We start from the raw sequence: 27,417 nt of genomic DNA on the forward strand, positions 1-27,417 counted from the left end.
ATATTCTGTTCTGTTTGACCATTGAAAATAACTCCAGTGGAGTGTCATGAAGAGGAAATCACGGAAAAGAATAAGAAAGTCCTTCACTCGTGGCCATGGTTGGAATGTTTGTGTCCTCCCGAAATCCATTTGTTGAAATCCTAACCCCAAGGCGATGGTGTTAGGAAGTGGGGCCTTTGGGAGGTGATTAGGTTACGAGGTGGAACCTTTATGATGGGATTAGCGCCCTTATAAAAGAGGCCTCTGAGAGACCCCTCACCCCTTCCACTGTGTGAGGACACACGAACCAGATGCCCAATCTGCCAGTCCCTTGATCTTCGACTTTCCAGCCTCCAGAACTGGGAGAAATAATGTTGTTTATGAGCCACTCAGCCTGTGGTATCTCGTTAAGGCAGCCAACACACCAAGACACGCACCCGCAGAGGATGATCTCCAAGGTGGGCTAAGAGAGAAAAGCAGCACGTGGCCAGCCTGTTGCATATCCGCCGGGAAGTGCAGATGCGACGTCTGGTCAGACATGGGGCACGGGGCACGGAGCTCGGGCTACTGAGGGGTCCTGGTTGCTAGAGACAGACCTGGAAACACATGCTTTTTGTTCCTTTCGAATTTCGAATCATGAGAGTGGGTCGCCTCTTTGAAGGACAAATAAAGTTTGAATAAAAAAAAGAATAGTGATTGCAAAAAGCACATCACAGCACAGGCAGATTATTTTTCCCACGTCGAGTAAAAAAAATCAAAATGTGAAAGTGTATATTTAGTTTTTGCCCAACTCTGTACGATTAAAACTGCGAAATGAGGAGCCCGGCATGCAAATAGTTGCACCAACAAAGCCCCTATTCTTAGGAAAAATGTCTGGAAAAAAGATCCCCAAATAGTAACTGTGGTTATCTTTGGATGGGAGCAGTGATGTTCCCTCCTGTTCCTACTTTTTTATATTTCCCAACTTTTCCATAATGAGTGTGTATGTACTTTTTTCACCCTTTATTATGGAAGTAATGTGTGTTTATTGTAGAGAAATTAGGAAGAAAGCCAGTGGTAATCCCACCGCTCAGATCCCTTTTGGCATTGCTTCGGAGCGTCTTCTAGGGCCTTTGCCGCGTTCCTGCGTTGTTGTGTTTAGCAGGGCATGGTGTCCATAAATTGCGTTACTTCTACAGGGGGGAAAGGAAGCAAAGGCTCTTCACAGAGAAGCATCTCCGGGATGAGGGAACGGGCCCTCCAGGCTGATGGCCATCTCTGGTCTTTGCAGGAGCGCTGCGTGGCTGCCTTGGCTCGGGTTGAGCGCACCGACTTCCTGTCACCCATGTGCATCGGCGAGGTGGCTCACGTCAGCGCGGAGATCACCTACACCTCCAAGCATTCTGTGGAAGTCCAGGTCAACGTGATGTCCGAAAACATCCTCACAGGTAACTTGCAGATGGCTTCTCACCCAGCCAGCGTGGCTGGCAGTGATAGTGACAACAACTGTAATGGCGTTGATGGCGGCGGTGGCAGCACTGCCGTCCACCTTATTGGGGCTCAGGGTGCTGGCCGGCTGGTCCGCGTTCTAGAATGACCTCCCTCAGCTCCCACCACCATCCTGGGGCAGGCACTTCTCTTACTCCCGTTCTGCAGGTGGGGAAACGGACACGGGTGGATTTAGCAGTGAGCCCAAGATCACACCTGGTGCAGTGCTCAAACCCTAGCCATCCAGCTCCAGCCCTGGGTGTGTGACTGCTGCCCGTCCTGCCTTCCTGTGGTCTGTGATCGGGGTGGGGGTGGGCATGGGTGCAGGCTTGGAGGATGTCACCTGCCCTCCAGCCCCTCTGCTGTCTCTCCGGCCTGCTTGCCCTTCCTGAGCACAGCAAGATGTTGGCTCTGCAGAGGATGCTGCTGACTCCTGGGGACCTGCCCCAGACTCCTCTCCCCACTCCCCTGGGGCCCAGAAACCAGGCCTACAGAGAAGCTCTCTGGGCCAACCTTTGCCTTTGTTTTCATCTGAACGTTCTCCTCCTTGGCCATGGTAACCATGGAAACCCCTTTTCCCCTTCCTGCTGGGCGCCGCAGGAGTGTGGCTCCAGTTCTCACGTGCTAGCGATTCTTTTTACACCCAGGCTGGTGACAGGCCTCTTTGCCTGCCCTCTCACTGCCACCTCCCCAACAGTCCCAAGGCCCATCGGCTCCTACAGAGGTGAGGCTGGACCAGTGTGCCTCCTCTTCCTCCCTTCCCCCTTCCTCGGTGGTGGCTGCCCTGCAGAGTGCTGGCTGAGAGCTAACTAAGGGGCTTGAGTCTTCTCCCCCTGATGGGCCAGGAGCAAGCACAGTTATTCATCTGGAACATTCTGACAACTTCAGCAGGCTTGGTGATTAGAATGGTCACGTCAGCCCAGCCGCAGCAGTCAGCGGCGTAGCTGAGCGAGGCCCTGGGGCTGGGGCTGTCAGCCTGCCTGTCTCTGCTTCCGTGCCCTGTGTGTGGCAGTCACCTCTGGCATCAGAGGGACCCTCAGATGGTCTCAGGCTGTGGCACGGGAAGGGGTGCCTGGACACTCTCGCACATCAGGAACAGCAGCCCACGACTAAGGAAAGGCTCCGTGCAGGCTGGGGTCTCTACATGGGAGGCCATGGGGTCCTGTCGTCTCCCGTGGCTGGCCCAGCCCTTCCTCTCCTGGGCTGTGCTGGGGATGGAGCCTCTCCCTGTCCTGTGGTCGAGGCTGGCCCGCTGCTCTCTGCTGCTTCTTGGCGGACAGCCACTTCGGTGGCGCTGTTCTCACCGTGGGAGTCGGTGGCTTCAACAGTGGTGGGAGGGGCAGGCTCTACAGATTCCCTTCCACAAAGCCACAGCCTGCAAGGAAGCCCTAGTGGACAGAATGACAGCCATGCTGTTTGGGATGAGGAGGGAAGCAGGGAGACAGGAAGATGTTCTTAGACTTTCAGACGACTGGGACTCTCTGTCCCCACAACACGGATCGAGCCAGCCCCCAAGTCAGGAGTGCTGGGGTTGAGGAACCGGCCCCCGCCACCAGATTGTGAATTTCCTTTTCCTGGCAGCTTCTTTTGGCCCATAATAGACACAGAGTCAATAGTGGATGAGTGAGTGAGTGAATGAGTGAACAGAGGTATCGTGAAGAGTTGGGCATCTGTGCCGAGAGAGATGGTGCTGACAGAGGGTTTCGACTGGGATGACGTGGTCTGACCTGTGTTCGAGGGTCCTGGCAGGTCGCGGGGGCAAGAGTGGAGAGAGAGCAGCCCTTGCCCTGCCGGTGAGGATGCTTCTCTGCCGCCCCAAGTTTTCCGGGCGCTGCAGCCCCCAGCCTTCTTCCCTGAAGGACGGGCAGGGAGAGCCTTGAGGGGCAGGGACAGTGCCAGGCACTGCCTCGGACATTCACCCTCCCCAGGACGTTGGGCAGGCGTTGTCACCCCATCGCGCAGGTGAGGGAACAGAGCTCAGGGAAGGCAATATGCCAGTCCTTGGCAGCTTTCTGCCACCGGGCCAGGGTGAGGGTGCTCCCTCCCCACCCTGCTTCTTCCCTGCATCCCGGGGCCAGAGTCATGAGGCCTGGGCCCGAGGGACTTGGAGCCCCGAGGGCTGCAGCTTTTCTCTCCACGTCTTGGTCATCTTGCCCAGAGCCCACTGCCGTCTCTTCCTCTGTGACCGCCATCTGTCTCTCATCTCCATCCCCCTTCCCTGTCTCTCTCGTCCCTGTGTCTGCATCTGTTTCCCGTTGGTCTCTTGGATCCACGTGGGTCTCTCTTCTCTCACGGCCTTTCTCTGCCTGCGTGTCCCCTGGAGAGTGAGCTCAGGAGGGCCTGGCTTGTGGCCGCCTGGGGCATGCAGACCCCCAGTGCCAAGAACAGTACTTGGCGTGCGGTGGGCACTTGCACATGGGGAGACTGAGGCTGGGGGGGCAAGGCTGCATTCAGAGCTGTTCTTTCTCCACCCCAGGAGGCAGGGCCCCCCTGTTCCTGTGTCCCCTCCAGCTGGGCCATGCTGCCCGTCATGAGGCGGCTGGCAGGCACGTGCCCAGGCAGACAACCCCCAGATCTCTGCCTTTGAGGCGGCTCATTCATCTCTGGCAACTGTCAAAATATTAAGCTAACCGGAATGCGATTGCTGCGAATTGCTCCAGAAAATAGCTGGGAGCTCTTAAGATTTTAAAAGAGATATTTTTAATGCTGCTGTTGTCTTTTGATGGTTTTATTAAATGATGGAGAAAACGCAATTAGCATGTTTACCGCGTTTGCTTCATGGTGTTCATTAGATCTAGAGGGCCACTCAGGTTCCCATGGAAACCGCCTGTCAGGCTGGCTCTAGCTGAGTCCGGCAGGAAATCTTTATTCCCAAAAGCAGGCTGTCAGATCCACTCTCGGTCAGAGCGGGTGAAAATGCTTTCCCGTGTTATTTGCCTGTGGTTCCCAAGTGCCGCGAGCCGTTGTCCTGGTGGAGCGGTCGTGGGGGTGGGGGGACAGGCCTCTTTTTTGGGCCTGACTTGGAGCCTGGGGCTGTGTTTAGTGAGGAAGAAAGCACTTTGTCCTGGGAAGGCAGGTTCCAGGTAACTGGGAGGAAGTGAGCTCCCCGGGGTTCAGGGAGGGGTCGGCACTGCTCCCTGCCCTATTCCATCCCTCTCCCGGTCATTTCCCGAAGCGTCGCTGTTCTACTCTAGGTTGTCAGTCTTCCATGTTGAGGAAGCCACTTTTCAAAGGCATCCTTGCACACATTTTCCTGAAATGACTGGGGCCTGGGGGGATGGCACCAAGTTGCTGTGTGACCCTGGGTAAACCCGCAACTTCTCTGGGCTCTAGGCTTCTCCTGTATCAGTAGGGGTGTGGGCCAGTGAGCTCGGGGCTCATTCAGCACCCCCAGGCCACAGGCCTGTGGTTCTCAACCCAGACGGGCCTCCCTGCCCTGGCAGCCCCCACTTCGCTCTGTGGCTGGGTTCCGTGCCCAAAGAAGCCCAACTCTCAGTGCTTGGAAGCTTCTGGAGTGGAGCTTTGAGTCGGCCAGCAGCAAATCCAAGCATCTGGTGTAAGGGAAGGAAGTTTCTGGGTGGCAAAAACAGGGCTTTGAGGAGCTGACTCCACTCTCTGTGCTCCGGCTGTGGTGGCCCTGGCTGTGTCCCCTTCCCCCGCCCTGGGCCTTCTGCCTTGGCCTAGCCTCCGCAGCCTCCCGACCTCTGCGGTGCGCACGTCCGCATGGGCCGCCTGTCTCTCTGGGCCTCCCTGTCTGGCAGGAGATCTTGGCAGCGTTTGAACAGGGGGATTGGGTCCTCGGGAGACGATGCCCGTCTGAGCACCAGGCCATCGGGTTCCTCAGCGAGGTGTTTCTGAGTTTGACGTTCAGTGTCCACTGTGACCCGAGGGTGGAGGCTCCAGGCGGCGGGACTCAGGCTGAGCGTGGGCCGCTGACAGGGCAGTGCGCAGGGGTCTGCCTGCAGCTAATCTGTCCTCCCCGAGTCTGCGAGGGTCAGCAGAAGCTCTCACAAGCGTTAATGACCACGCTCCCGTCCTGTCAGAACGCTGGGAGGAAGGGGGGTGCCTGGAGTCGCTGCCCTCCGGGAGACGCGGTGTTGGGACGACGCGCAGCCCAGGACCATCCCGGGCTTACACCAGGTGGCCGGACGTCTTTCCAGCAGCCCCTGGAAGGGGAGAGCTGTCCGGAGTGACAGCGCTGGGAGGGGCTGGCATCCTGGGCTGGCGCCGTGGTGGAGGGACACCCCTGGTGACGGGCATCGGCCCCACACAGCCTCTCTCCACAGGCTTGGGGGTCTTTAGTTCCATTTGTCCACACTCAGGTGATGGCAGTGACCTAGGCCAGGAGGCTGAAAAAGGCCTCGGGGGTGGGGGCCAGAGGAGGCAGCACAGGGCGAGGGGGCGTTTCAGCTGTTGGGCGCCTGGTGCCTGGCCAGCCGCCCCCGTCCCCAGGGCATCATTCATGTGGTTTTCTTCTCTCCAGGCACCAAAAAGCTGACCAATAAGGCCACCCTGTGGTATGTGCCCCTGTCGCTGAAGAATGTGGACAAGGTTCTGGAGGTGCCTCCTGTTGTGGTAAGGAGACCCCTTTCACTTCTGTCTTGGTGCAGATAGCGGAGGCCAGGTCACCTTGCCTGGGGCTCAGGGAGCTGAGGCCGTGAGCCCTCAGGGCCTCAGCTCCCTGAGCCCCGGGCTGGGAGGAGACATCTCTGCTGGGATTTTCAGTGTGTGTTTAACTTGTGCTGGGAACGCGAGCCTAAGCGGGCCCAGAACCCATGGACGTCCTCCACGCCAGGGGACCTATTGCACTCCCTGAGCAGAGAAAAGGTGGGTGACAGGACCAGAACAGGTGACATGTCCTGGGCCGGCTGCTACCCCGAGGCCCCTGCAAGCTGGTGTTACCTCGGCTCCTGGCACAGTAGTCTGAGGACATCTCTCCTTCCTCGTCACTGCTGGTGTCTCCCCCTCCCCCTGGATTTCTCTGTTTCTGCTGTTGCTGTTGCTGGGAGCCCCTCTGCAGCACACGGGCTGTTTGTGTTTTCTCTTGGGGTCCTGCTGTAGGTGGGTTCTGGCGGGTGGGCCTGCGGAAGCCTTGTGTGCAGACTCTTGGGGGACAAACGCTGGGGACAGAGGGATTTAATTAATTCCCTAAAAGTGCTCCCGCTCCTCCTCCTCTTGCCCTGCTGAGTCCACTAGAGATTCCGAGGACAGGTGTGAGCAGCTCCTCCCGAGGTTTAACCGCTCCCGGCCTCCCCTCCTGGGAGAAGCACTAGGCGAGGGAAGCGGATTCCAGGCCTCAGCAGTCTCGGCCCCAGCGGGGAGATATGTGCAGGGCAGGGCACATTTTGGAAGGGAAAATCTGAGAGCCAGATTGTTGGGAGCTGGTGTCTGCCCTTTTACTCACAGACCCGACAGAGAAACTGGACAGGCAGGTCTTTCTCCTCTGGGGGGGGTGGTGGCGGGGCAACTTCCAGTGGCTCCAGGGTGCCAGGGCTGATGGGGGCTCACTCCTGCTGCACTGCAGGTGCGAGACTGTGGGGCGCTTCCTGCGAGACTGGCTTCCTGTCATACCTTCCCGCCCCCAGCTCAGGGTCTGACTGGGCGCCTTGCCAGGGTCCTCCGGGAAGAGTGTTTCCCTGGGTGGGGGTGCCTAACCATCAGGTCCAACAGCTGTTTGGTCTAGACTTTTTTAAAAAAAAATCTTGGTGACAGGGGAGCCCTCTCCATATTTAACGGGCAGGGCGGGCAGTTTGGTGGCTGCATCCTTTGGTTTTGAGAGAGCAGGATGGTTGCACCACCAGCACCTGGTTGACATCATAGAATTGCCACCCCTTGGGAGAGGAGCTGGTGGGAGCTCAGGGCCGGAGTGGGAGTCTGACAGCCCCACTCCTCCTGCCTGAATTAGTGTCCTAGGGCTGTTGTGACCAGCTGCCACAGACTTGGTGGCTTTCAAACAAAAGAAGCTGATTGTTTCATAGCTCTGGAGGCCAGAAGTCCAAAATCAAGATGTGGGCAGGACTGCACACTCCAAAGACCCCAACGGAGAGGATTCCTCCGGGCCTCTTCTGGCATCTGGTGGTTCCAGGCGTTGCTTGCATGTGGCTGCATGGCTCTGCCTCTGTCTGCACGTGGCCCTCTTATAATGACACCAGTCATTGGGTTAGGGCCCATCCCACTCCTTGTGACGTCATCCCCACTAATTACATCTACAAAGACCCTGTTTTTTTTTTTTTTTGGAGACAGAGTCTCACTCTGTTGCCCTGGCTAGAGTGAGTGCCGTGGCTTCAGCCTAGCTCACAGCAACCTCAAACTCCTGGGCTCAAGTGATCCTACTGCCTCAGCCTCCCGAGTAGCTGGGACTACAGGCATGCGCCACCATGCCCGGCTAATTTTTTCTATATATATTTTTTTAGTTGTTCAGATAATTTCTTTCTATTTTTTTTAGTAGAGATGGGGTCTCGCTCTTGCTCAGGCTGGTCTCGAACTCCTGAGCTCAAACGATCTGCCCGCCTCGGCCTCCCAGAGTGCTAGGATTACAGGCGTGAGCCACCGTGCCCGGCCAAAGACCCTGTTTTGATGCTGTTCACATTTTGAGGTTCCAGGTGGACATACACCTGGAGCGAACACTGTTCAGCTCGGTATACCACCCAACTCCCCCACTCAGTCACCCTCTCTCTCCCTTTGTTTTTCACTCGTTTTACCTGGGACTGCTCCACTCGCCCATCTTGGCTGAGATGCACATTGGGTCATTTTGAAGCAGTGCTAACTGGGGGGCGTAAGGCAGAGGCACAGTGGCTCTTGTTTAGAAACAGCAAGCGTACCTACCCTGCTTTCACCTTTCCCCCAAGCCCTCGGTGTTAAATTAGCCACATCACATGTAAATACGCAAATACAATCATTTAACTGATTTTAATTTTCAGAGGTTACAAAATTCTGAAATCTCCAATAGGCCCTGTGTCTGACTTCAGCATCATGTGGCACGTCTTAAGCGGATGGTACTGAGGGAAGGTTCCTGAAGGGAACACAGTAGCCTCCGCTGCCTTTTCACTTGTCACAGCGGATGTGCTGAGAGCTGCTGGGTCTTTGGCCAGTGGCAAGGGTTGGGTGACTTCAGAGTACTCTGGCTCCCGTTCCCTGGCCGCAGTGACAGGGCCACTCTCAGCATGGTCCCTCTGTCCTCGGCTCTCCTCGCCCAGTAATTAGCGCCCTCCCGCATGCCTTTGTGTAGCAGGTTTGATGAGGCGTAAATATCAACTTGGCCCTGGTAGAGGAGTGTGTCGAGGCCGAGGCCGTTCCCCTGAGCCAGGCAGGCAGAGCTGCAGGCGGGAGGGGCTGCGCGGCTCCCAGCTGCAGCTGTTGCTAAGCTTTATGTGCGCTTTCTTCCCCCACACGCACTCGGCCCACGGGAGATAAACCTTCGTTGACTCGGACTGTAGGTCTGCTGTCACCAGCAGAGCCGAGCCGCGGGCCTGCTTAGCGCAGCTCCTGCCCTGGCTGCAGCAGCGTTTGTGTCCGTGCTGGTAGCCTGAGCACAGGTCTTCTTTGTACCCCCACAGCATCCTCCTGCCAACCTCCTCACACAGAGCCGTCATTTATTTAATAAAACGTACATCCCTGTATCTGTAGATATATATATGTACACGTGCATACATATACACAGGTACAGAGATAGCACACACGTATACATGTCGATATCTTGACACGCATGCACACCCTCCGGCTGCTCCCTGGGGGAGCACAGCGGCCGATTGTGCAGTGTCATTCAGTGCAGGACATTGTCTCTTTGTTCCATCTTCCTCCCCAGCCTGGCAGAGGGTGCAGGATTCCCAGTGACCAGGGAACCGCAGTGGCCCTGTGACGGGAAGAAGAGGTTACCACGGTGGCTGGAGGGGCAGCCTCTGCCCTGGAGAGGATGGAGTGGCCGTTGCGGGATGGACGCTTTGGTTTTTGTCGGATGACTAAGTGTGCGCTTGCTGAGAGGTTCACAGACAGAGCCTTAGATTTGCGGGCCAAGCCGTCTGCTGCTTCCAGTCAGCTGGGTTTGATGAGCCCTCAGGGGAGAGGGTTAGTGCCAGCCCATCATTAAAATGTTCCAGTGGTTTTGTTCCCAGATTGAAAGGCGGTATTTGTAGGAGGCCGGGCTTCTCTGTCCTCGTGACTCGTGTCCGGTGCTGGCCCCAGCCTCTTCCTGTGCACCCGCAGGGCTCGCCCGGGTGTGCTGGACGCCACAAGGATTCATTAGGCTGGGGCTTGGCTTTTCTTTAAGGAAAAGAAATCTCTTTAAAAGGCATTTCTTGAGGACACTGAAGTTCAGCCATCCATTTCCTGGGTAGACACAGCACACACTCTCCTCTTAGCGTCATTACTTGGACAGTGGAACATTAGGACCTGGTCTGTTTATGGAGGAAGAGGTTGAGGTATACACAGCAACTTAAAACACTCCCCACGGTTTGTTTCTTTGAACAAACCCTTCAGCTCCCTCTCCAGCCTCTCTCGAGGACGGTTCTCAGGCCGGAGCTGACGGGTGACTGCGCAGAGTGGCGTGCTGTGCCCTGCGGTCTTGGAGCTGAGCCACCAGCAGGGGTATGGAGATGTTTGGAACTGGCTTTTGAAAGATGGTCTCAAACAGCCACCTGAGATGAGTCTGCTGAGGTCAGGGGGGCTCTGAGTTCTGGGGCTGCCCTGCAGGCTCAGCCAGAAACGCTGCATGAGGGAATGGAAGAGCTGGAGCTAACCGGAAGGCGTGGCCAGCAGGAGGCAGGAGGGCTGGCGACAGGTGGGCAGGCGGAGGGCCCAGGAACCTGATCTGGGGCTGGCGTGCAGGCTGGGGGCCCTTCTCAGCAGTCATGGGGAGGGCGTATGCTGTGCCCACTACTCTGGGCCCGGAGATGGGGCCACAGGAGGGCCATGAGTGAACGTTGCTGTTATGTCAGAGAAGCCCAACACCCCCGTTGTACCCCAGCACTCACAGGCCTTAGGTCTTGTGCCTGGGTTTATATTCACATTTGTTTTAACTTCTTGGGTCAAGACTCCTGTGATCCATTAGGAGAGCCTCAGGGGGGCTTTACCTTTGGCCACCGTTCCTTGCAGATGTGCTAAGGGAATGTTTGGTTGGCCAAGGGTCAGTAGAGCAGGCAGGCGGTGTCGGGACACATGGGCTCCCACTTGCCCGGGGCCGCCTTTCTGAAGGCCCCTTGATGCTGTAGTTTTACGTCCAGGAACAAATCCTAGGGCGGAGCGGGGCAGCTGCAAATGAGTATAAGTGGCTGAAGATTGTTGGTATGTTATGGTTTTAACAGTCATAAGTTGGGAAGGTGCTAACTGCGCATACATAATGGATCAGTTCCATAAATTCTTGCATGGAACAGGGAAACGATCAAACATTATTACCTTTAAACTCTGCACATAGCACCGTAGCACTTTCCATATATTCGTGGGCATGAAAGCAATTCAGGCTGGATCTGAAGCAGACATCTGGCTCAGGTCATCTCTGGGGTGCAGGGCTGCATGGGGTTTCCACCTTCTCTGTGTTCTCACCCTGTTAAGTCATACCATCAGAAAAAAAGGATAGATAGTCCCAGCCAAAAAAAGCTAGGGGACACCAGCAGCCCGACGCCCTGGGCTGGAAGTCCACTTCCCCCCATGGCTGACCCCTGTCTGTTGTTCCCCCGTAGTATTCCCGGCAGGAACAGGAGGAGGAGGGCCGGAAGCGGTACGAAGCCCAGAAACTGGAGCGTATGGAGACCAAGTGGAAGAATGGGGACATCGTCCAGCCTGTCATGAACCCAGGTAAAAGCCGGGTTGCGGGGCCCACATCAGACACGGAGAGGCGGCAGCGCGCTGCGGTTCAGTCGCCCTCCTCGTGGTTCCCGGGTGTCGAGCACCCTCTCCTGGAAGGAGGCTCGTGGGCTTCCCAGGAGGACATCCCCTTGCCCTGCCCTGAGCCAGGCAAACCTCCCCGTATTGCAGCCAACAGGCGGAAGGAAGGTGGCCTGACCAACTGAGAGCCCCAGGAGGGCTCTGCCACCCTCAGGCCCCCCTGCCTGGGCAGAGGGACGTGTGCCTATTTATGGAGAATTTGTCTTCGTCGTATATTTCCTTTGAGTTTGCTCAGGAGCTTGTTTTTGATAGGATTTCCAGCTCATCAAAAAGATGGAAAAAAAGAAAAGAAAAAGACAAAACAGCAGTGATTCTTCAGGTGTCATCTCTGCCTGGCTCACCCTAGATGTTTGATGGGGGTGACTCTGCTCACCCCCGCCTGGGCCCTCGGGCACCGCTATGGTGTGTGCAGGTTTCCTGTAGAGTTGGTTCCTTCCATTCCCTCATCTGTTTGCCTTCAAGTCCAGGGTGGTCTGGCTTTAACAAAATGTTCATCCAAAATCTAAACAAACAGATTACATGACGTTTTCTCCAAAAAGGACTTTCAGGCCAGGCGAGGTGACGCACGCCTGTAATCTTAACACTTTGGGAGGCCCAGGGAGGAGGATTGCTTGAGGCCAGTTCAAGACCAGCCTGGGTAACATAATGAAACCCTGTCTCTACAAAAAATAAAAAAATTAGTCAAGTGCGGTGGCACATGCCTGTAGTCCCAGTTACTGGGGAGGCTGAGGCAGGAGGATCACTTGAGCCCAGTAGTCTGAGGTTGCTGTGAGCTGTGATGACGCCATTGCACTCCAGCCCAGTCAACAGAGCAAGACCCTGTCTCAAAAAAAAGAAAGAACTTTTGACACAGAGAACTCCCTAGGTTCACATAAACAATTCAGGGCTGGGGGCTCTGGGGGTTGCATCGGCCCCCTCGGAACATGATGAGCCCTCGGGTGGGGGTGGCCTGACCCCCACAGAGTCTTCCCGGTAACAGCCGTTCCCCCTCCTCTTCTGTGTACACCACGATCACATTTACTAGTGTAAGAAGAACACACTACGTGCGTCTTGGCCTCGCTGTGAGGGAGTGGGCTCCTCACGCTGCATGTTCCATGCTGGGTTCCGTGGGGCGCCGTCCTCGAGCAGGACCTCTGCCTGGGAAGGGATTGCTGCCCCCCTGTGCCTCAGGGGGCCTGGCCTTGGTGGGTGTTTGAGTTCCTGACTTGGCTTTTTCTTGGTTTTGGCTCCACCCTCGCAGTAATCTAGGGACCCACCCTGAGTAATTCCTTTTCCTCTCAGATGTGCCTGAGGTGCAGCCTCCGCTCTGGGGTCCGCCTGCTCCTGGCCCTGCCTGAGAGGTGCCCCAGCTCCTGCTGACGCTGGCTTGGGATGTTGTTCTGGCCACCCACCTGCTGGCTTCAGTCTGCTTTCGATGCCAACCCAGCAGGTGTGCAGATTGGAACAGGACTTTCTGGGCTGGCTGCTGGCGTGCCGCGAGCACTCGACTCCCAGGCAGAGCCTGTTTGAAGGCCGAGCACACGTTTGCGTGGCTTTGGGCTCCTTGTATTTGTCTGTTCCTGACCCTTTCTGTGCTCCAGCCCCAACCTGCCACGAGCAGCACAGTTGTTGCCTTAGGCCAGTGGGACTGCGTAGGTTGGTTTCTTTACTGTTGGTAAAACCTCTGCTGTAGGTTGGTTCTTTTTCTTCTCACATCTGCATTTCAACAAACACCAAAAAGAAAGAAAGAAAAAGAAAAAATTAACCTGTCAGTACTAATAGAATATTGCTTTGATGAACCCCCAGTGAAGTGTCATCTTTTAAAAATAAAATGTAAATAGACAATGAATTCATCAGCACAGCAGTACACAAGACGGGCCCAGGGCCTCTGTGGTGACCCGAGAGTCAAGTCCCTGTCACGTGCAAGGCCTGGGCACATGCCACAGGCAGTGACCACAGCCCCAGGCTCTGCTTCCGGGAGCGCAGCCCAGCGGGCAGGTCAGACGGAGGCACCGAGGCCTGTGATGGGATGGGGGAGGGGAGGTGTCTAGCAAAGGTGCCAGCACGGCCCCCAGGTCTTCCCAGGGAGAGAAACTGGAGGGGGTGCAGTGCCCACATCCAGATCCCTAGAACCGATGGGTGGGACCTTTACAGGGAAAATGGCTCTTTGCAGATACGATTAAGTTAAGGATCCTGAGATGAGATCATCCTGGGTTACCCAGTGGGCCCTAAATCCAGTGACAGCTGTCCTCATAAGAGCCAGAAGAGGAGAGGCCTGTCTTGCCTAGCAGCAGGCAGAGGGGAGCAGAGCAAGGCGCTGGGTGGTACGTGGGGACAGCTGGGACCCGCCTTTCCGTGGGCAGTTTCTGGAGCGAGCTTGGGGTGGAGGCCAGACCCCGGGGCCTGAGGGGAGTGGGCAGCACCGATGGCCTGTCTCTGGCTTCGAGAACCATGAGATTAGATCCTGCTTTATTCCTTTGAGTGACTGACTGGGAAACTAAAATTACTCAAGGTTTTCAACCAGTTTAAATTTCTTTACTGATGAGGTTATTTTCTATGTGGCATCCTCTATTTGATTGTAAACCTGATACATACTATTTTTCAGGATCTGTTATTCTTCAACAATATTAATCAAAGCTGGCATTCTAAACCTCAGGATAGTTAGTAGAGACGGGGTCTCGCTCCTGCTCAGGCTGGTCTCAAACCACTGAGCTCTAGCCATCCTGCTCTGCCTCGGCCTCCCAGAGTGCTGGGATTATAGGCGTGAGCCACACCGCGCCTGGCCTTAAAAACCTTCCTTAAGGAAGTCACATGTCCATTCTTTCTCTAGTCTTTTTGAAGAACATGTACATTTCTGACTTCACTTTTATAGTAGAACTGGCACCTTGTTGGCAGGGCTGGACGAGGCCTCTATAACCAGGGTGGGCTCATCTGGGACTGGCCTGGTCTCCTGTGGGGAGTTGGGCTTGGCAGGGTGCCATGTTAAGGGGGCAGCAGCTCCGGAAGAAGGGTGTGCATGCACACTTGGCATTGGGGCCTTTCCAACGTGTAGGACCCTCCCTCCCAGCCCGTGGCTCCCAACTGCCCTTCCCCCCTCAACCTAGAGTCAGATGCCAGGCTGTTGCCTAGCAACCTCCACAGGGGCAGCCTCCTCTTTCAAGTATCTTCTCAGAGAGTCTGAGCATCCTTTAAATACCAGTTGTCCGATATATACAGCTGTAATTTCTCAGTATAGAATTAAAAAATCCAGCTGTCCTTACTGTTTTCTTCATCTGACAAGAGAAAATGCAAGTACCTGGAGTGCCCCAGATTCCCGGCTGTCAGCTGTCCAGCCCTAGCTATGCGGAGACTGTTTGGCCATAGGACCATCCACTCCGGGGCTGTTGGGTTTATGACAGAATCAGCCCTGCCTCAGACAAGTTCGAGCACCTGCCTCATCCCTGGCCCTTGGGTTGAAAATAGTGTTTACTTCCATGTCTGGTCCACCCCTGCCAGTGCAGCTGGGGTCTTGGCAGGTCACCCAGCCCCTGGTTCCTGGGTTGGGATCCGCCTTCCTGGGGTCAGGCAGGCTCTGACCAAGCCCAGGCAGATTTGCCGAGCCACTCACGAGAGTGCGGAGGCTGGAGAGCCTGGGCCGAAGCCCCTTCCTCCCAACGTCACTGGCCATCTGGCCAGGCGCATATTCCTATTCCCATCCGCGCTTGTTCCCAGGACGGGGAGCGTGGCATGGAGGGGCAGGAGAGGATGGGGGTGACAAGGGCTGTTCTGCAGTGGCACTGCCTGGGTTTGAATCCCAGCTCTGCTGCCCCCATGGAGACTTAACCTCCCTGTACCTTGGTGTTTTTCGACAGGAAACAGATGATGAAACCACTGGAATAGATAGGGCTGTTGGGGTGATGTGTTGATAAAACACATAGGAAGTGCTAGAAGTAGCTTCTGTCGCATAGGACGGGCTCAGGAGAGTAGAGTTTTCTGTTTGTTTATGGCCATGTGAACCTTGCCCATTGCTACCCTGGGATCCTAACTCCTCGGCTCATTTTGAGACTGCAGCTTCAAAGATTAGACACTGTATTAGTCAAGGTTATAGCAGCTGTTATAGCAGATAAACCCTAGAACCCTAGTGTGTAACTCCGTAGAGGTTCATTTCTTGCTTAGGTAAAGTCCAAATCGGGTTTTCCTAATTGGGGATGGATCTCCTCCAAACGGCAGGGGTTCAGGGATTCTGGCCCCTTTGGTCTTGTAGCTCCGCCATCTGTAGTAGGTTCTGGAAAGAGACAGAGCAGGGAGGCTCTGTAATCTGATTTTTGACACAAGGCTGAGACTTAGTGGGCTTTCGATTTCAAAGTCTCCCTCAGTTCTTGGGTCAAGAAACAATGGGCCTTTCTCATCTTTTAATGCCCCATTTCTGGACTCTTTTCACTTTCAGCTCTATTTACAAACCAGCCGTTTCTCTCTTGACCTACCTTGCTGAGAGCAAGAGAACAAAAGCTGACTCTACGGCTCCTGACTCCCTTGGCCTCTTCCCTCAGCTCTGCGGTGCGGCAGGCATACATCTAGGCCGACCACACGCCCCACCTTTTCAGCCAGGGTGACCATAAACAGTGTCCCCTTTCATTTGGGCAGCACCCCACTTCTGATCCCGGTTTAGGTATTCGTTGAGGCAATGCTGGCAGGATAAGGGGTGACCCCCTAAATCTCTGTGGTTTGAAACTGTACTTAGCAGGGCCTTTTCACGTGAGCCCTTGGTTCACCCGAGAAACAGCACAGCAGAGGCCACTGGGGAGGAGCAAGGGAGCTGCTCCTTTCTCCTCAGGAAGTGCCTGTGCCGGGGGCTGCGAACCAGACACAGCCCCCGCCCCGCAGAGCCCTCGCGGAGTTACAGGTTATGGCCAAGGGAAGGTTCTTTGTCATGAGGATTTTGGTGGCTTCTGCTTATTAAATACCCCTTGATCCAAGTTCTGAGAACACCAAGTTATTACGCGTGGCTTCACTGATGTTTGTAAACATTACTACAGAACAGTGGGGCATCTCTTTGGCTGGGGAGCTGTAGTTATTTCCAGTTGCTTGTATTTGAACAAGTAGGCATTGGATGTGACAGAGATATTTGTATGTAATTTTCGATGGTTTGAAATTAATGAAAAAACTCTTCCGTCATTGTCCACCTGCGGGTCTCTTACCTGGTCAGAGCAGTTCCTGAGATTGGTCCAAATCTGAGGATTTTGGTTTCCATTCATGCTTTAAAATAGTTATTTTCACATCTTCCATGAGTGGCACGTGAAGCCAGCGAGGGCAGCATGGAGTAGCGTTTGGCGTGGGGAGGCGGGCCCTCAGGTCTGGGGGTGCTGGGCTGGCCGGGCTGGCGGGGGCGTGTCTCTGGCGGATGTGGTGGCAAAGGGAGCGAGTCAGCGTCCTTCGTGGCTCCCCGGCTGTGGCCTCCCCAGCAGGGCCCTGGGCGTCTGGGCCCCACGGCAGACTGGGTGCAGCCCTGGATGGGTGGTACCGTCTTGCCCAGCAGGGACTGTTAACTGTACCTCCTGACACAGCAAGGAGTTCAAAGAGTCATGTGTTGCTTAGCGACGGGGATGTGTTCTGAGAAATGTGTCGTTAGACAACTTCATCATTGTGCGATCATGGCGTGTATTTGCACAAACCTAGGTGCTGCAGCCTACTGCACACCTAGGTATATGGTGCAGCCCGTTGCTCCCAGGCTACAAACCTGCACAGCAGGTTACTGTACTGAATACAAGCAGTTGTGACACAATGGTATTTGTGTATATAAACATAGAAAAGGTTTAAGGCCCCAGCTCACCTGAATTCTGATTTTCCTGTTCCATGACAATGCCAGGCGACTAGATACACAGTTTGAAAGTCCACGTGGAGTAGATTTGTGTGCTGCCAGAACAAGGTACCGCAGGCCGGGCAGCTTAAACAGCAGAAGTCTGTCTCACGGTCCTGGAGCTAGAAGTCCAAGATCAAGGTGTTCCAGGGCAGCTTCCTCCTAAGGCCGCTCTCCTTGGCTTGCAGAAGTTCGTTTTCCTCCCTGTGTCCTCGCAGGGTGGTCTCTCTGTAGAGGTCTGCGTGCAGACTTCCTGTTCTTACAAGGATACCAGTCCTGTTGGGTCACGGCCACCCTAGTGACCTCATTGTAACTTACTTTTTTAATTATTTTTTATTTCAATTTTTATTCTTAAATCAGCACTATCTTCAAATAACTTACCTTTTTAAAGACCCCGTCTGTACACAGTCACGTGCTGAGGCTCAGGGGTTAGGACCTCAACATACAAATTTGGGGGACACAATTTAGCCCGTGACCTGGGGACACACACCAAGGTTTCAGAGGTGACAGTTGACATCTAGGAGATGCCAGGTATCAACTTCTGGATCAGGACCACCCTTTATCCCACCAGCATTTTTGCTGCTGAGAAATATTACTTGTCCAAGGCTGGACTTAGAAAGTACCTGTCTTTATATCCCAGCGGAGGGTCACGTGCAACCGTGGGAACTTGTGGCCTTGAGATGTTTAGTGCTATCCTTGGATGGGGCCTGGCAGGAGCACCGATGTCCCCAGAGAGTAACGTTGTGACCCACTAATAGAATGGCTAATTAATCCTTGGAAGCCTTCCCCTTTACCAACTGTACCCTGTTTGGAGACCAGTGTTTCCTTAAAGAAATCATATGTAAGTGGACAGCAGTCGGACCCCTTCGGTGACCCCACAGATGTTAGGGCATTTTCAGCATTGCCAGACCATTCAGATGTGGGAATTGGTCTACCCCATGGCTAACTAATCCACCTCCTTTGCAATTCCAGAGCCGAACACCGTCAGCTACAGCCAGTCCAGTTTGATCCACCTGGTGGGGCCTTCGGACTGTACCCTGCACGGCTTTGTGCACGGAGGTAAGAAGTGAGTGGTTGTGGCTGCCCCCTCTGTCCCTTAGCTCCTTGTCAGTCCCTAGGAAGCCGTGCTGCTGGCTGACCCAGTTTAGGCTCTGTGTTTAGTGAAGTATAAATTTAAACTTTTAAGAGGTTGCATAACAAATTACCGAAATACCGTCGACGCCTGTTTTCCAAATTGGAAATGAAAGTCAATGGATGACTACATCCCAGTGGGGGGTCAAGGGCAACTCCGTGACCTCATAGCCATGAGATGCTTAATGACGGCCTGGGGGTCAGAGGTGGAGCCTGGGGGTGCTGACATCCCCAGGGAGTAGTTGTTTGTGACCCACCAACAAAGAGTGGCTGATTAATAATGTTTTTGCCCCTGGTATTTGCATTTATTTAGTCCCAATAAACTCAGGCCCCACCTCAAACAATGCAGGCCTTTAAGTTCCTAGCTCAGGCTTTCCCAGAGTTCAGGAAACACCACCAGAACATAAGAGGACGTCGTGCTAGGTTCAGATGGACTCTTTACTTTAATAGTGTGTGATTTTGTGATTTAAGGTAGACATAAGTAGCTCATCATACCCATAATTTCATGGATATTGTCATTTTGAATGAGACTAAAGTAAACTTTAAAAAACAAGTTGTTTTGAAGAAAAAGATCAGGGAGAAAGTAGTGAAGTGGTATAGATGATAGCAGGAGCTGGTAAGGTGTTGTGTAGCTAACAAAGCTTGGGCGCAACTGTCGTGGGTGTGCTATTCATCATTTCCCGAGGCATGCAGGTCCTTTTGCACAATTCTGTTCATTTGTACTGTCATTTCTAACTACCTGGAATACTAAATTCTTCTGCACTCAGAAAACTCCTATTCATCCTTCAAAACCCATTTCAAATGGCACCACTGTAGGCTTGGCTGCACATTGGTATTTCTACCAGGGATGCCTCAGAAGCAGGGCATCTAGCACCCCAGACAAAAAGAGGCACTTTGCAGATACTCATTCTGTGAATGAGAGGCACAGATCACTTTCAGGTTGAAGGACAACGGGCCCTCGGCCTGTCAGAATCAGAGTGGGTCCCGATTTGAGATATGTTTTTAAAGTTTGTTTCTTTTTAAAACTAATCCCCTTGGGTTTTTCTTTTTTCAGTTTCATGATTATTTTCCCCTTTCCACTAAATGCTCACTGCACTGCCCTTAAATCTGATTAACTTAGGTCCTACCCAAGGGAAGCTGTACTTTATAACAAGTGGTAATTTCCAGGCCTCTGACTATTATAACAATCCGAGGGTCTTTCTACCCTGAGAACAGCTGTGGCCTCACAGGTTTCCTGTTTCCCCTTCTTCACTGGCCCCTGTCTCTTTCTAACTCCCTCAGATTCTGCCCCCTCTTCTGAGCCTGGCCATCCCCAGCCCAGGTTTCTGTACCTTCAAAGAATTGTTTTTGCGCCTCACATATCTGTATTCTACCTGTTATTTGTGCAACTGTGTGCTACGATTTTTGCGTCTTTTGTCTGCATGTTGGCAGTTTTCCACCAGATGTGGCATTTGCACCATGGCTTTCTCCTTGGTGAAAAGCCGCGCTCACAGCCAGTGCTGCTTTCTTCATGTGCTGGGAGGCCTCAGCGAGATGCCAGGAGCAAGGGAACTGTGGAAAACCTCTAGATGTCTGCAGCGGGTCGCATTCATTCATGGGGTCTAAGCTGCTTCATTGGATACAGGCACATATTTAATGTGCGTTTAAGAAGTGTTTACGATGGCTTACAATGCCTATTTCAGTAGGGGCTTTGTGCCCACGATTTATAAAAATATGTCTAATAATTTTGCCAAACCTAACCATCTCTTATGATGCCAGAGACTCACCAGGAGTGAATGAATAAAGTAAACACCATGTTGAAAACACCCAGGAACTATGATTTTATTGTATTTTCCTGCAGAGTACTGTTGACAAGAATGGCATCGAAAATCGTCTGAATCAAAGTCTTCACTAAACTGTAATTCAGTAGATGCCAATTGCAAAAGAAAATAGTGAACTGAAATGGGTGCCAATTCAGCCTTTCTTCAGCAATTCTGTCACTGTGGGTGTCTTTAAAAAGCTGCACCCAAGTTTCATTTTCTGTGATTTCCACACATTGGCTGGCCACGTTCTTGGGGACTTTAAACACATGTCTTGGTAATGACAAGCTCGTCAAAGAGATATTGGGGAAGGGAGGAGCCTTTCTGTCTGGGAATCCCAGGTGGAACCCAGTGGCTCCGGCCAGACCCCAGCTCGTTCCTCCTTTCCTGGCGCGCGGAGCGCTGCTGCCATCGGCTGAAGAGTAGACAAGACCGGGAGGTGAGCCAGCACGTGCGGAGGACAGTCGTCCTCGCGGGCCAGGAAGGAGGGCCAGCTGTGTCTCTGCAGCTATAAACTGAAGGACATCGTGCAGAAGCGCCAGCCTGGCCGTTGGCTTCTGCCTTCCCTGAGTCCTGAGGGAATCGCTGCATGGTCCCCCTTCCTCGTCCTGAAAGTGCTGGGTGTCCCCGGAAAAGGCCAGTTTCCCCCCTGTTCTCCCCTCCCCTGCCCATTACTGGTTGTGCAGCCTGAAGGGGTGACCTGGCAGGTATCTGTGGGGGGCCCAGACCTTGCCGGGTAGCCAGTAGCCCTGCCCTGTCCAGGCAGACCCCAGAGGAGTCTGGAATGCGCATTCTTCACTTCTCAACTTTCAGAGGCTTTGGCTTTTTCATCGGTACTTTATCTTTTATTTTTAGATTAATTATTTTAAACTAAGGTGTTATGTGGAAACAATCCAAAACAGTTTTTGAGAAAGCACAGCTATCTCTCTTCCTCCCTTCACTCCTGCGATGCACTTCTAGCAACTTCAGCTGTTGCACCTGGTACATGGCTCAGGCTTCCTAAATGTGAGGCTCTTACTACTGTCCCTTGGTACGTAAGCTTCAGATATGTGGCTGTACAAATACCATTCCCTGGCGAGCCAGGTAGAGTACTACAATCACATTTCTTTGTAAGTTTGTTACTGCAATTGCTGATTACTGCTTTGGTTTCCACCTGCTTTGAGCATCCGAGTAAGTCTCTCTATACCCTCCAGCAGCTCTGTGAAATGCTTCTCGGTACAGTTGTGCTGGCCAAATGATTGTTTAGTGCTGTTTTCCCTGGGGAGTTCCACCCTCAATCCTCCTCTCCAGTCGCTCGTTCCTGTGCCTGCTCCAGACTGGTCTCCTGGGACGGCCTTTGCCTCTCGCCTGGGTTGGACGCCCTGATTCACAGATCTTCCGTTTTCCTCCTTGCTGGTTTTGGTGAAACATGTCCTCCAGTGGCTTCCCACGAGAGGCAATATATTAACTAAAATGGAGCCTCAGCTGCTGTAACAGAGGCCCTAAACTGCGGTGGCTTCAACAAGAGAGACTTTTTCTAACGTAACAATGCGGCTGTGAGAGATCCAGGGCTGGCACGGCGGCTCTGTGGCGTTGGGACCAGGCCCTTCCGCCCCGCTCTTCTGCCATCCCTGGGGGTTGCCCTCTGCATGCTGCGTGTTGGCACATCTCTACGTCAGTGTTCTCGCAGACAGGGAGAGGAGGGCACGAGAGAAACTGCACCCTCCACTGTGCTCCCGTCCCCCCACGGCCACATCCGCGGGTGAGTCCAGCTGGGTGGACGTGTCTGTTGGACATCGGAACTGCTGGGGACGAGGGGGAGCCCTGTAGAGGGTGTTCTGTCGTGGGTGTAGAGTCATCTTTCTGAGCTTTGCATGTGTGAAAATGTCTCCTGGCTGAGTATGGCGTTCTAGGGGGAATTCTCTTCCCCAGAGGGCTTGGAAGGTGTTGCTTCGTGTCTTCTCACTGCGGGGTTCCTGCGGGGAACTCCAGGCACTGTCAGTTTTCCCTCTGCCTATAGGTGACCTGATCCCCACTCCTCACTCTGTCTAGGCCCTTGCTCCATCCCCGATCATCCAGCTGACATCTTACTAATGTGCTCATCTGAATAGCACATCATGTGGTTTGCAGTTTCTTGGCGTCTCTTCCTTGTGAGGTGATATCCTTCCCTCCGAACATCACCGGGGTTGTGTGCTCATGTTGAGAACCACAGCTCTAGCTCTCTGGGCCCTCCCCAAGTGTTCAGCAGGCCTGGGCGGGGCCCGTCGTGCTGTGCTGGTTTGGAGACCCCCGACCACCAAGGATCGAGAAGCACTGCTGTGGGGAATAGTCGTCACATCTCTCTGAATCTCTCAGCTCTGGGCCCACCCTTCCCAGGCAGTCTTGGCAGATGGTCTCACCTCTCGCGTTACTAAGTTCAAGTCCCACCCGTGGTCAGAGTCCTGGGCCTTCCCCTCTCGCCTCAGGGTCCTTCCTGTGCCACCATCCCTTCTTAGAAAGGACAGTCCTCCTTTGCATACAGTCGGCCTTGGGGACACCCGCCCCGCTACCAGCTCCTTCCCCAAACCCACGTGCCTGATCCGATGGTGGCAGGAGGCCCAGGTGATTCTAGGGACAGCCCCGGGCAGACCCGCCCTTGTCAGTAACCCTGGAGAAGGGAAACGGGTGGAAGGAAGGAACTTTCCTGGACTGTAGCGCCCACAGAGTGTATTTCCCTCCTTCTCAAAATAGTTCTGGTTCTGAAATCTTTCTTGTCGTCGTCCTAGGTACCCTAGAGTAGGCAGCCTGGGGCTCTTTTTTGTGCTGTTTTAAAAAGCTAGAAGAAGAAGAATCTTGTTCCTACAGTTAATTATTGTGATCCTCTGTTAATTATACCTTGAAAGACCCAAAAACTGGGAAAGGAAGAGAGTTGAGAAGCTTTTAGTAGAGGACTGAACGTCAGGCACGGCGGCCGCTCTGTTCTGGGTGGCCACCCCGCCCCCGGCACCAGCTTCCCTGGGGACCTGGGCCAGCTGGCCCCAGTGCCATGAGTGCCCTAGGGAGTGTCTCCCATGTTTGCTTGTTCCAGCCTGGGCAGGACCTGGTCAGGCCTTCATCCCAGGGTGAGATCTGGGTTGTTCGGTTGCTGCCCCGGTTCCTCTGCCAGGTCTTCAGAGCGTGAGCTGAGTGGGAGGAGGGGAGGGGCCGTTCTCTGGCTTAGAAAGGAAGCCCAACGTTATTGGTCACGTCGGTTCTGAGTAAAAACCAGCTCTGCTCGGAGACGCACGTCAAGGTGGCCTCCTCGGCGGAGGGGTTTGCTCAGCTCATGTCATGTGGTCCCGGGAAGCACAGGCCGGGGCGTGTGGGAGAGAATTGGGGCTCAAACAGCCTCCTGAACTTGTCTGGTCCTCAGAAGGCGTCTCGGTGCTTGTCGAAAGCAGGTTCCCGACCTTCCTCCTGGCGGGCGCTGCAGCAGGGCCGGGCTGGGGCCCGGGCGCCCGTAGTTTTAATAACGAACGAGTGCCCCGGCAGTTCCAGTGATTCCACGGCCAGAGCGACCCTGTCTTCACCCCTACTTCCCTTGACCTCCTGAGGGCATTGCACACCCACCACCCTGCAGTCCCCTGCCGGGTTTCAGGCCACCACCCTCTCTGAATCCACCTCCTCCCACACTGGTGGGCGTCCGTGCGGCCTCGTGGGGGCTGGGCCTGGGCATCTGCATGTTGACGTGAGGCCTCCGGGGGGAGGGGGCTCCTCAGTCTCCGCCTGCTCCTTTCTCACCTGTTCCTGAGCCTGTCATCCCAGGTCTGTCCTGGGCCCTCCTCCCGACTCCGCCGTGTCTCCCGCGAGTTCTCTGCACCCCGTGGCCTCTGCTGTGGCCTCCAGTGGCACCTGACAGATTTGCTGGTGTCCACTCGGTGCCCTCAGAGCTCTGGCAGCCCTTGATGTCCTCACCAGGATGACGGGTCCTTGCACCCGATCTCCCTCTTGACTCCCCCACGCACTCATCCTCCTAACTTCTGCAGCCGCTGTGTGGACGGCGCCCCTGGGCTTGCGCTCAGCAGCCACCCTGAGTCAGCCCTCCGGGCCTGGGGCTCCTTTTCCGTAGGGGAGCTCTGGGGTGGGGGGTTTAATGAGATAACTCGGGGAGACCAACTGGCATGTAGGAAGTACTTAATCAAGGTTATTTCTGTAATTTTTATTCTGTTTCATTAGTTTTATTATCATAGGCACAGAAAGAGAATGTTCTACTGCATGGAGGACTGGAGCTTGTCTCCTGTAGCCAGTGGAGCATTTATAAAATGTGACCATGTGCTTGGCCACGAAGAGCGTTTTAATTATAAATTCCCCAAAGTGAGACCCCCTGAGCCTAAGCCTCTGTGACAAGAATGTAACCGCCTGGACGTTAAGCCACACTCCCCCTGGTAACCACCGGCCAAAGGAAAGGTAAAATCTGGACTTAGACTCATCTAGAAATAACGAAAAGAAGAAGCTTCCTGTCAAAATTGGGGAGATGGTTAAAGATGTTCTCAGAGCAAAAGTGGCTAACTTTGAGTTTGTGTTACTTAAAAAGAAAAATTAAAAATACCTAAGTGTTGGAACTGGAAAAAGAATGTCAAAATCCACCCACAGAGAGAGGACTGGGGCTGGAGCCAGCCGCCTTCGTGACTCCGTCTGGGGACTCCAGGTCCCCCACTCTCCCCGCATCTCCAGGCTGTGCCCCCGGTCCCACTCCAGCCCCCAGACCCGGGTCCTCACGGCCACAGAGCCTGTGACGTTCAGGCATCAGAGCTGGCTCCACCGTCCTGACTGCCAAGCTGCCCCTGGCTCCGTTGCCCTGCTCTGTGCCGCCTTGGCTGTGCGCTCGCCCCCACCTGGCTTCACAGCCACGGCCCCCCTCCCTGCAGCCGCCCTGCTCCTGGTCCCTGGCAGGGGAGCGCACGCCTGTCTGCTCGCACTTGATTTGCAGAATGTGGGTGTGAGGTTGTCACTGAGCCCCTTAACTGGGGTGATTCTGCCTCTGCCGCTGAGGTCGGGGGCCTGGTGTGTTTTGATCACGCCTGCTCCCCCAGCCCAGGTCAGGGGTGAGCGTGACTGCAGTGGGCTGACAATGGGGACTGTGCCATCTCTATGGAAAACAGTGTCCAGGACATGGTTGTTTCCTATCCTGCACTGTCTCGAGTCTTAGTACGTTCATCAGTAAAGAACCCCCCGCAGCTCTGATGGTCCAGGACAGTCTGGGGGGAAGTGCCGGCTGTGCCCAGGTGGCCTTGTGCAGGGCTCCCCAGCTCTGCGGTTAACTTGCTTTTGAAAAAGGATAACGGCATCGTGACTGTCATAAAGCCTTTCATCAGTCACAGTCACTGGGGCTCTGCTTGTCAAGCTGTCCTTGGTCCCCTTGGGCTAGCGGCAGAGGCCAGTCTTCTCCTCCCTGGCAGAGCGGCCTCGCGCTCTGCCCCAGGTGCACCTGCGCCCTCTCAGCCCAGCGTCTCCGGGACGAGAGCTGTCTGTAGCCACCCCTGCCTGCCCTCTCCTCGGCCTCTCTGGAGCCCGCGCAGGTCGCCTCTGGCTGGCCTGTAGCCAAAGCCCGCGGGCAGGGGCTGTGTCCTGGAGGGCCTGCTCCTGGCTGCCCCTCTGTACCCTTGCTGTTCCCACTGTTCCTGCTGTGTCGGCGCCTCAGGGCGCTGTCCTTGCACCCCTGCACTCCCTCCCTCTTGGGCTCTTCCCATCCTTGCCACCTGGGGCTCCCGGCTCTTATATTTATAGCTCCAGGCTGCGCCTCCCCAGCCTCCCCAGTGCGGTGCCAAACACAGAGCTCCTCGGCGCCCCTCCTGGCTTCCCGCCACAGACAGGCAGCCTCGGCCCTGCGCGTGCACCCCATCTCATCTGTCAGCCCGTCTGCGCAGCTCCCCTGGGCCGCTCCCCCAAACCACCAGCTCCTGGTCCTTCGTCACCCCTGAAATGGCCTCCCCTTGGCTCCTCCTCCTTCCTGTGCCGAACAGTCTTTTCTCAACACTGCAGCCGAGCGACCCTTTCAAACGGGCCCCGAGGCATCCACCTGTGCCCAGGGCCCTACGGTGGCTCCACGGCTCTCTGAACAGAAGCAGTGTGGCTTTCGCTTCGGTCACTGCTGCCCTCACAAGCCCTCCATGATCTTGTCTTCCCAGAGGCTTCCCCGCCGGCCACCTGGTCACCTCCCTCCATTCTCTCCCCTTGCTCACTGCCCCACCATGTCCCTGGGGCACCTCAGCACACTCTTGCCTGTGGGCTCCGCACCTGTGCTCTCACTGCCCGAGTCCGCCAGACACCTGCGCGGCTGCCTCTCGTCTCCTCCAGGCCTCTGAAGAGAAGCAAAAGGACCTTTGCTGAGAGCTCTGGGAAACAGACCGACCCCCGCCCCCGACCCTGCTTGCTTTTTGTTCCAGAGAACTTCTCACTAGTTGATGCATGTTTCCTACTGGCTCTTTGCCCCCAGCTAGAGTGGACACTCATGTGGCAGGGACTTCTGTCTGTTTTGTTCTTTGCTGTGTCCCTGCTTAGCACTGGGCCTGGCATGGAGCAGACCCTCGGGGGACTCAGCAGCTGAGTAACCGAGCTGGGAAGGTGGAAGAAGCTTCCCGTGGGGCAAGGACTATAGACTGTGACGGCCCCCGGGCTCAGCCCCACGCGGAGATCATGCCAGGCTGCTCGTGCACCACCCGCCAGGAGCCCGTGGCAACCGCTTTCTGACGTGGGCACCGGGCACTGACGTGTGCTGAGCTGGTGCTAGGCCAGGGACGTGGTGGAGTGAGACGCAGCCCAGCCCCCGAGGACACGTCAGGAGACAGACCTGCTGTGGCAAACACCCACACAAATGTCCAGCAGCAGGAGGGGACAGACACGAGCCCAGGGGACCGCACAGCTGGGCCGGAGCCTGAAGGAGGAGGCCTGGGGGCCAGGAGGTGGGTGCGGTGAGGCCTCCGCCGAGACACTCCTGCCAAGACGCTCTTGTTCACTTGCTCTTCTTGGGACAGTTAGGAAAAAAACAATATTTTACACATGCAGGAGGAGCTGACTTTCACTAATACATACAACAGGAAGCACAGATGCTCTTTTCCAAATCTGTGGCCTCCTTTGACTTGAGCCCCCACTGCTGTGTGGGACAGTGTGCCAAGCCCTCGGCTGAGGGAGGAGGAGGGAGAGAACCACACAGGCAAGGGCACGTCCCCTGCTCTAGTGGGTCCCTCAGAGGGGGATGAGCACTTCTGGTTTGGGCGTCACCTTCGTTGTTGGGAAGCCGAGAGTGGTATTGGGTGCAGCTTTGTTCCTTCTAGTTCTCACTTTCTAAGAACCTTAGTTTTTGGCCGGACGCGGTGGCTCATGCCTGTAATCCTAGCACTCTGGGAGGCC

General features: G+C 54.9%; 1 protein-coding gene across 1 annotated transcript in view; it reads left to right on the forward strand.

The window, feature by feature from the left end:
* The window catches only part of ACOT7 (acyl-CoA thioesterase 7), a 111,096-nt gene that overhangs the window by 42,219 nt on the left and 41,460 nt on the right, over nt 1–27,417 (forward strand). Inside the window, exons 3-6 of the mRNA XM_012662610.1 lie at nt 1,250–1,406; nt 5,930–6,021; nt 11,121–11,235; nt 18,113–18,199. Of these exons, the coding sequence (XP_012518064.1) occupies nt 1,250–1,406; nt 5,930–6,021; nt 11,121–11,235; nt 18,113–18,199 (451 nt within the window). The remainder of the gene's footprint in view (nt 1–1,249; nt 1,407–5,929; nt 6,022–11,120; nt 11,236–18,112; nt 18,200–27,417) is intronic.

This window comes from Propithecus coquereli, unplaced genomic scaffold (assembly GCF_000956105.1).
Source record: "Propithecus coquereli isolate 6110/MARCELLA unplaced genomic scaffold, Pcoq_1.0 Scaffold77, whole genome shotgun sequence".
In the NCBI taxonomy this organism is placed as follows: Eukaryota; Metazoa; Chordata; class Mammalia; order Primates; family Indriidae; genus Propithecus; species Propithecus coquereli.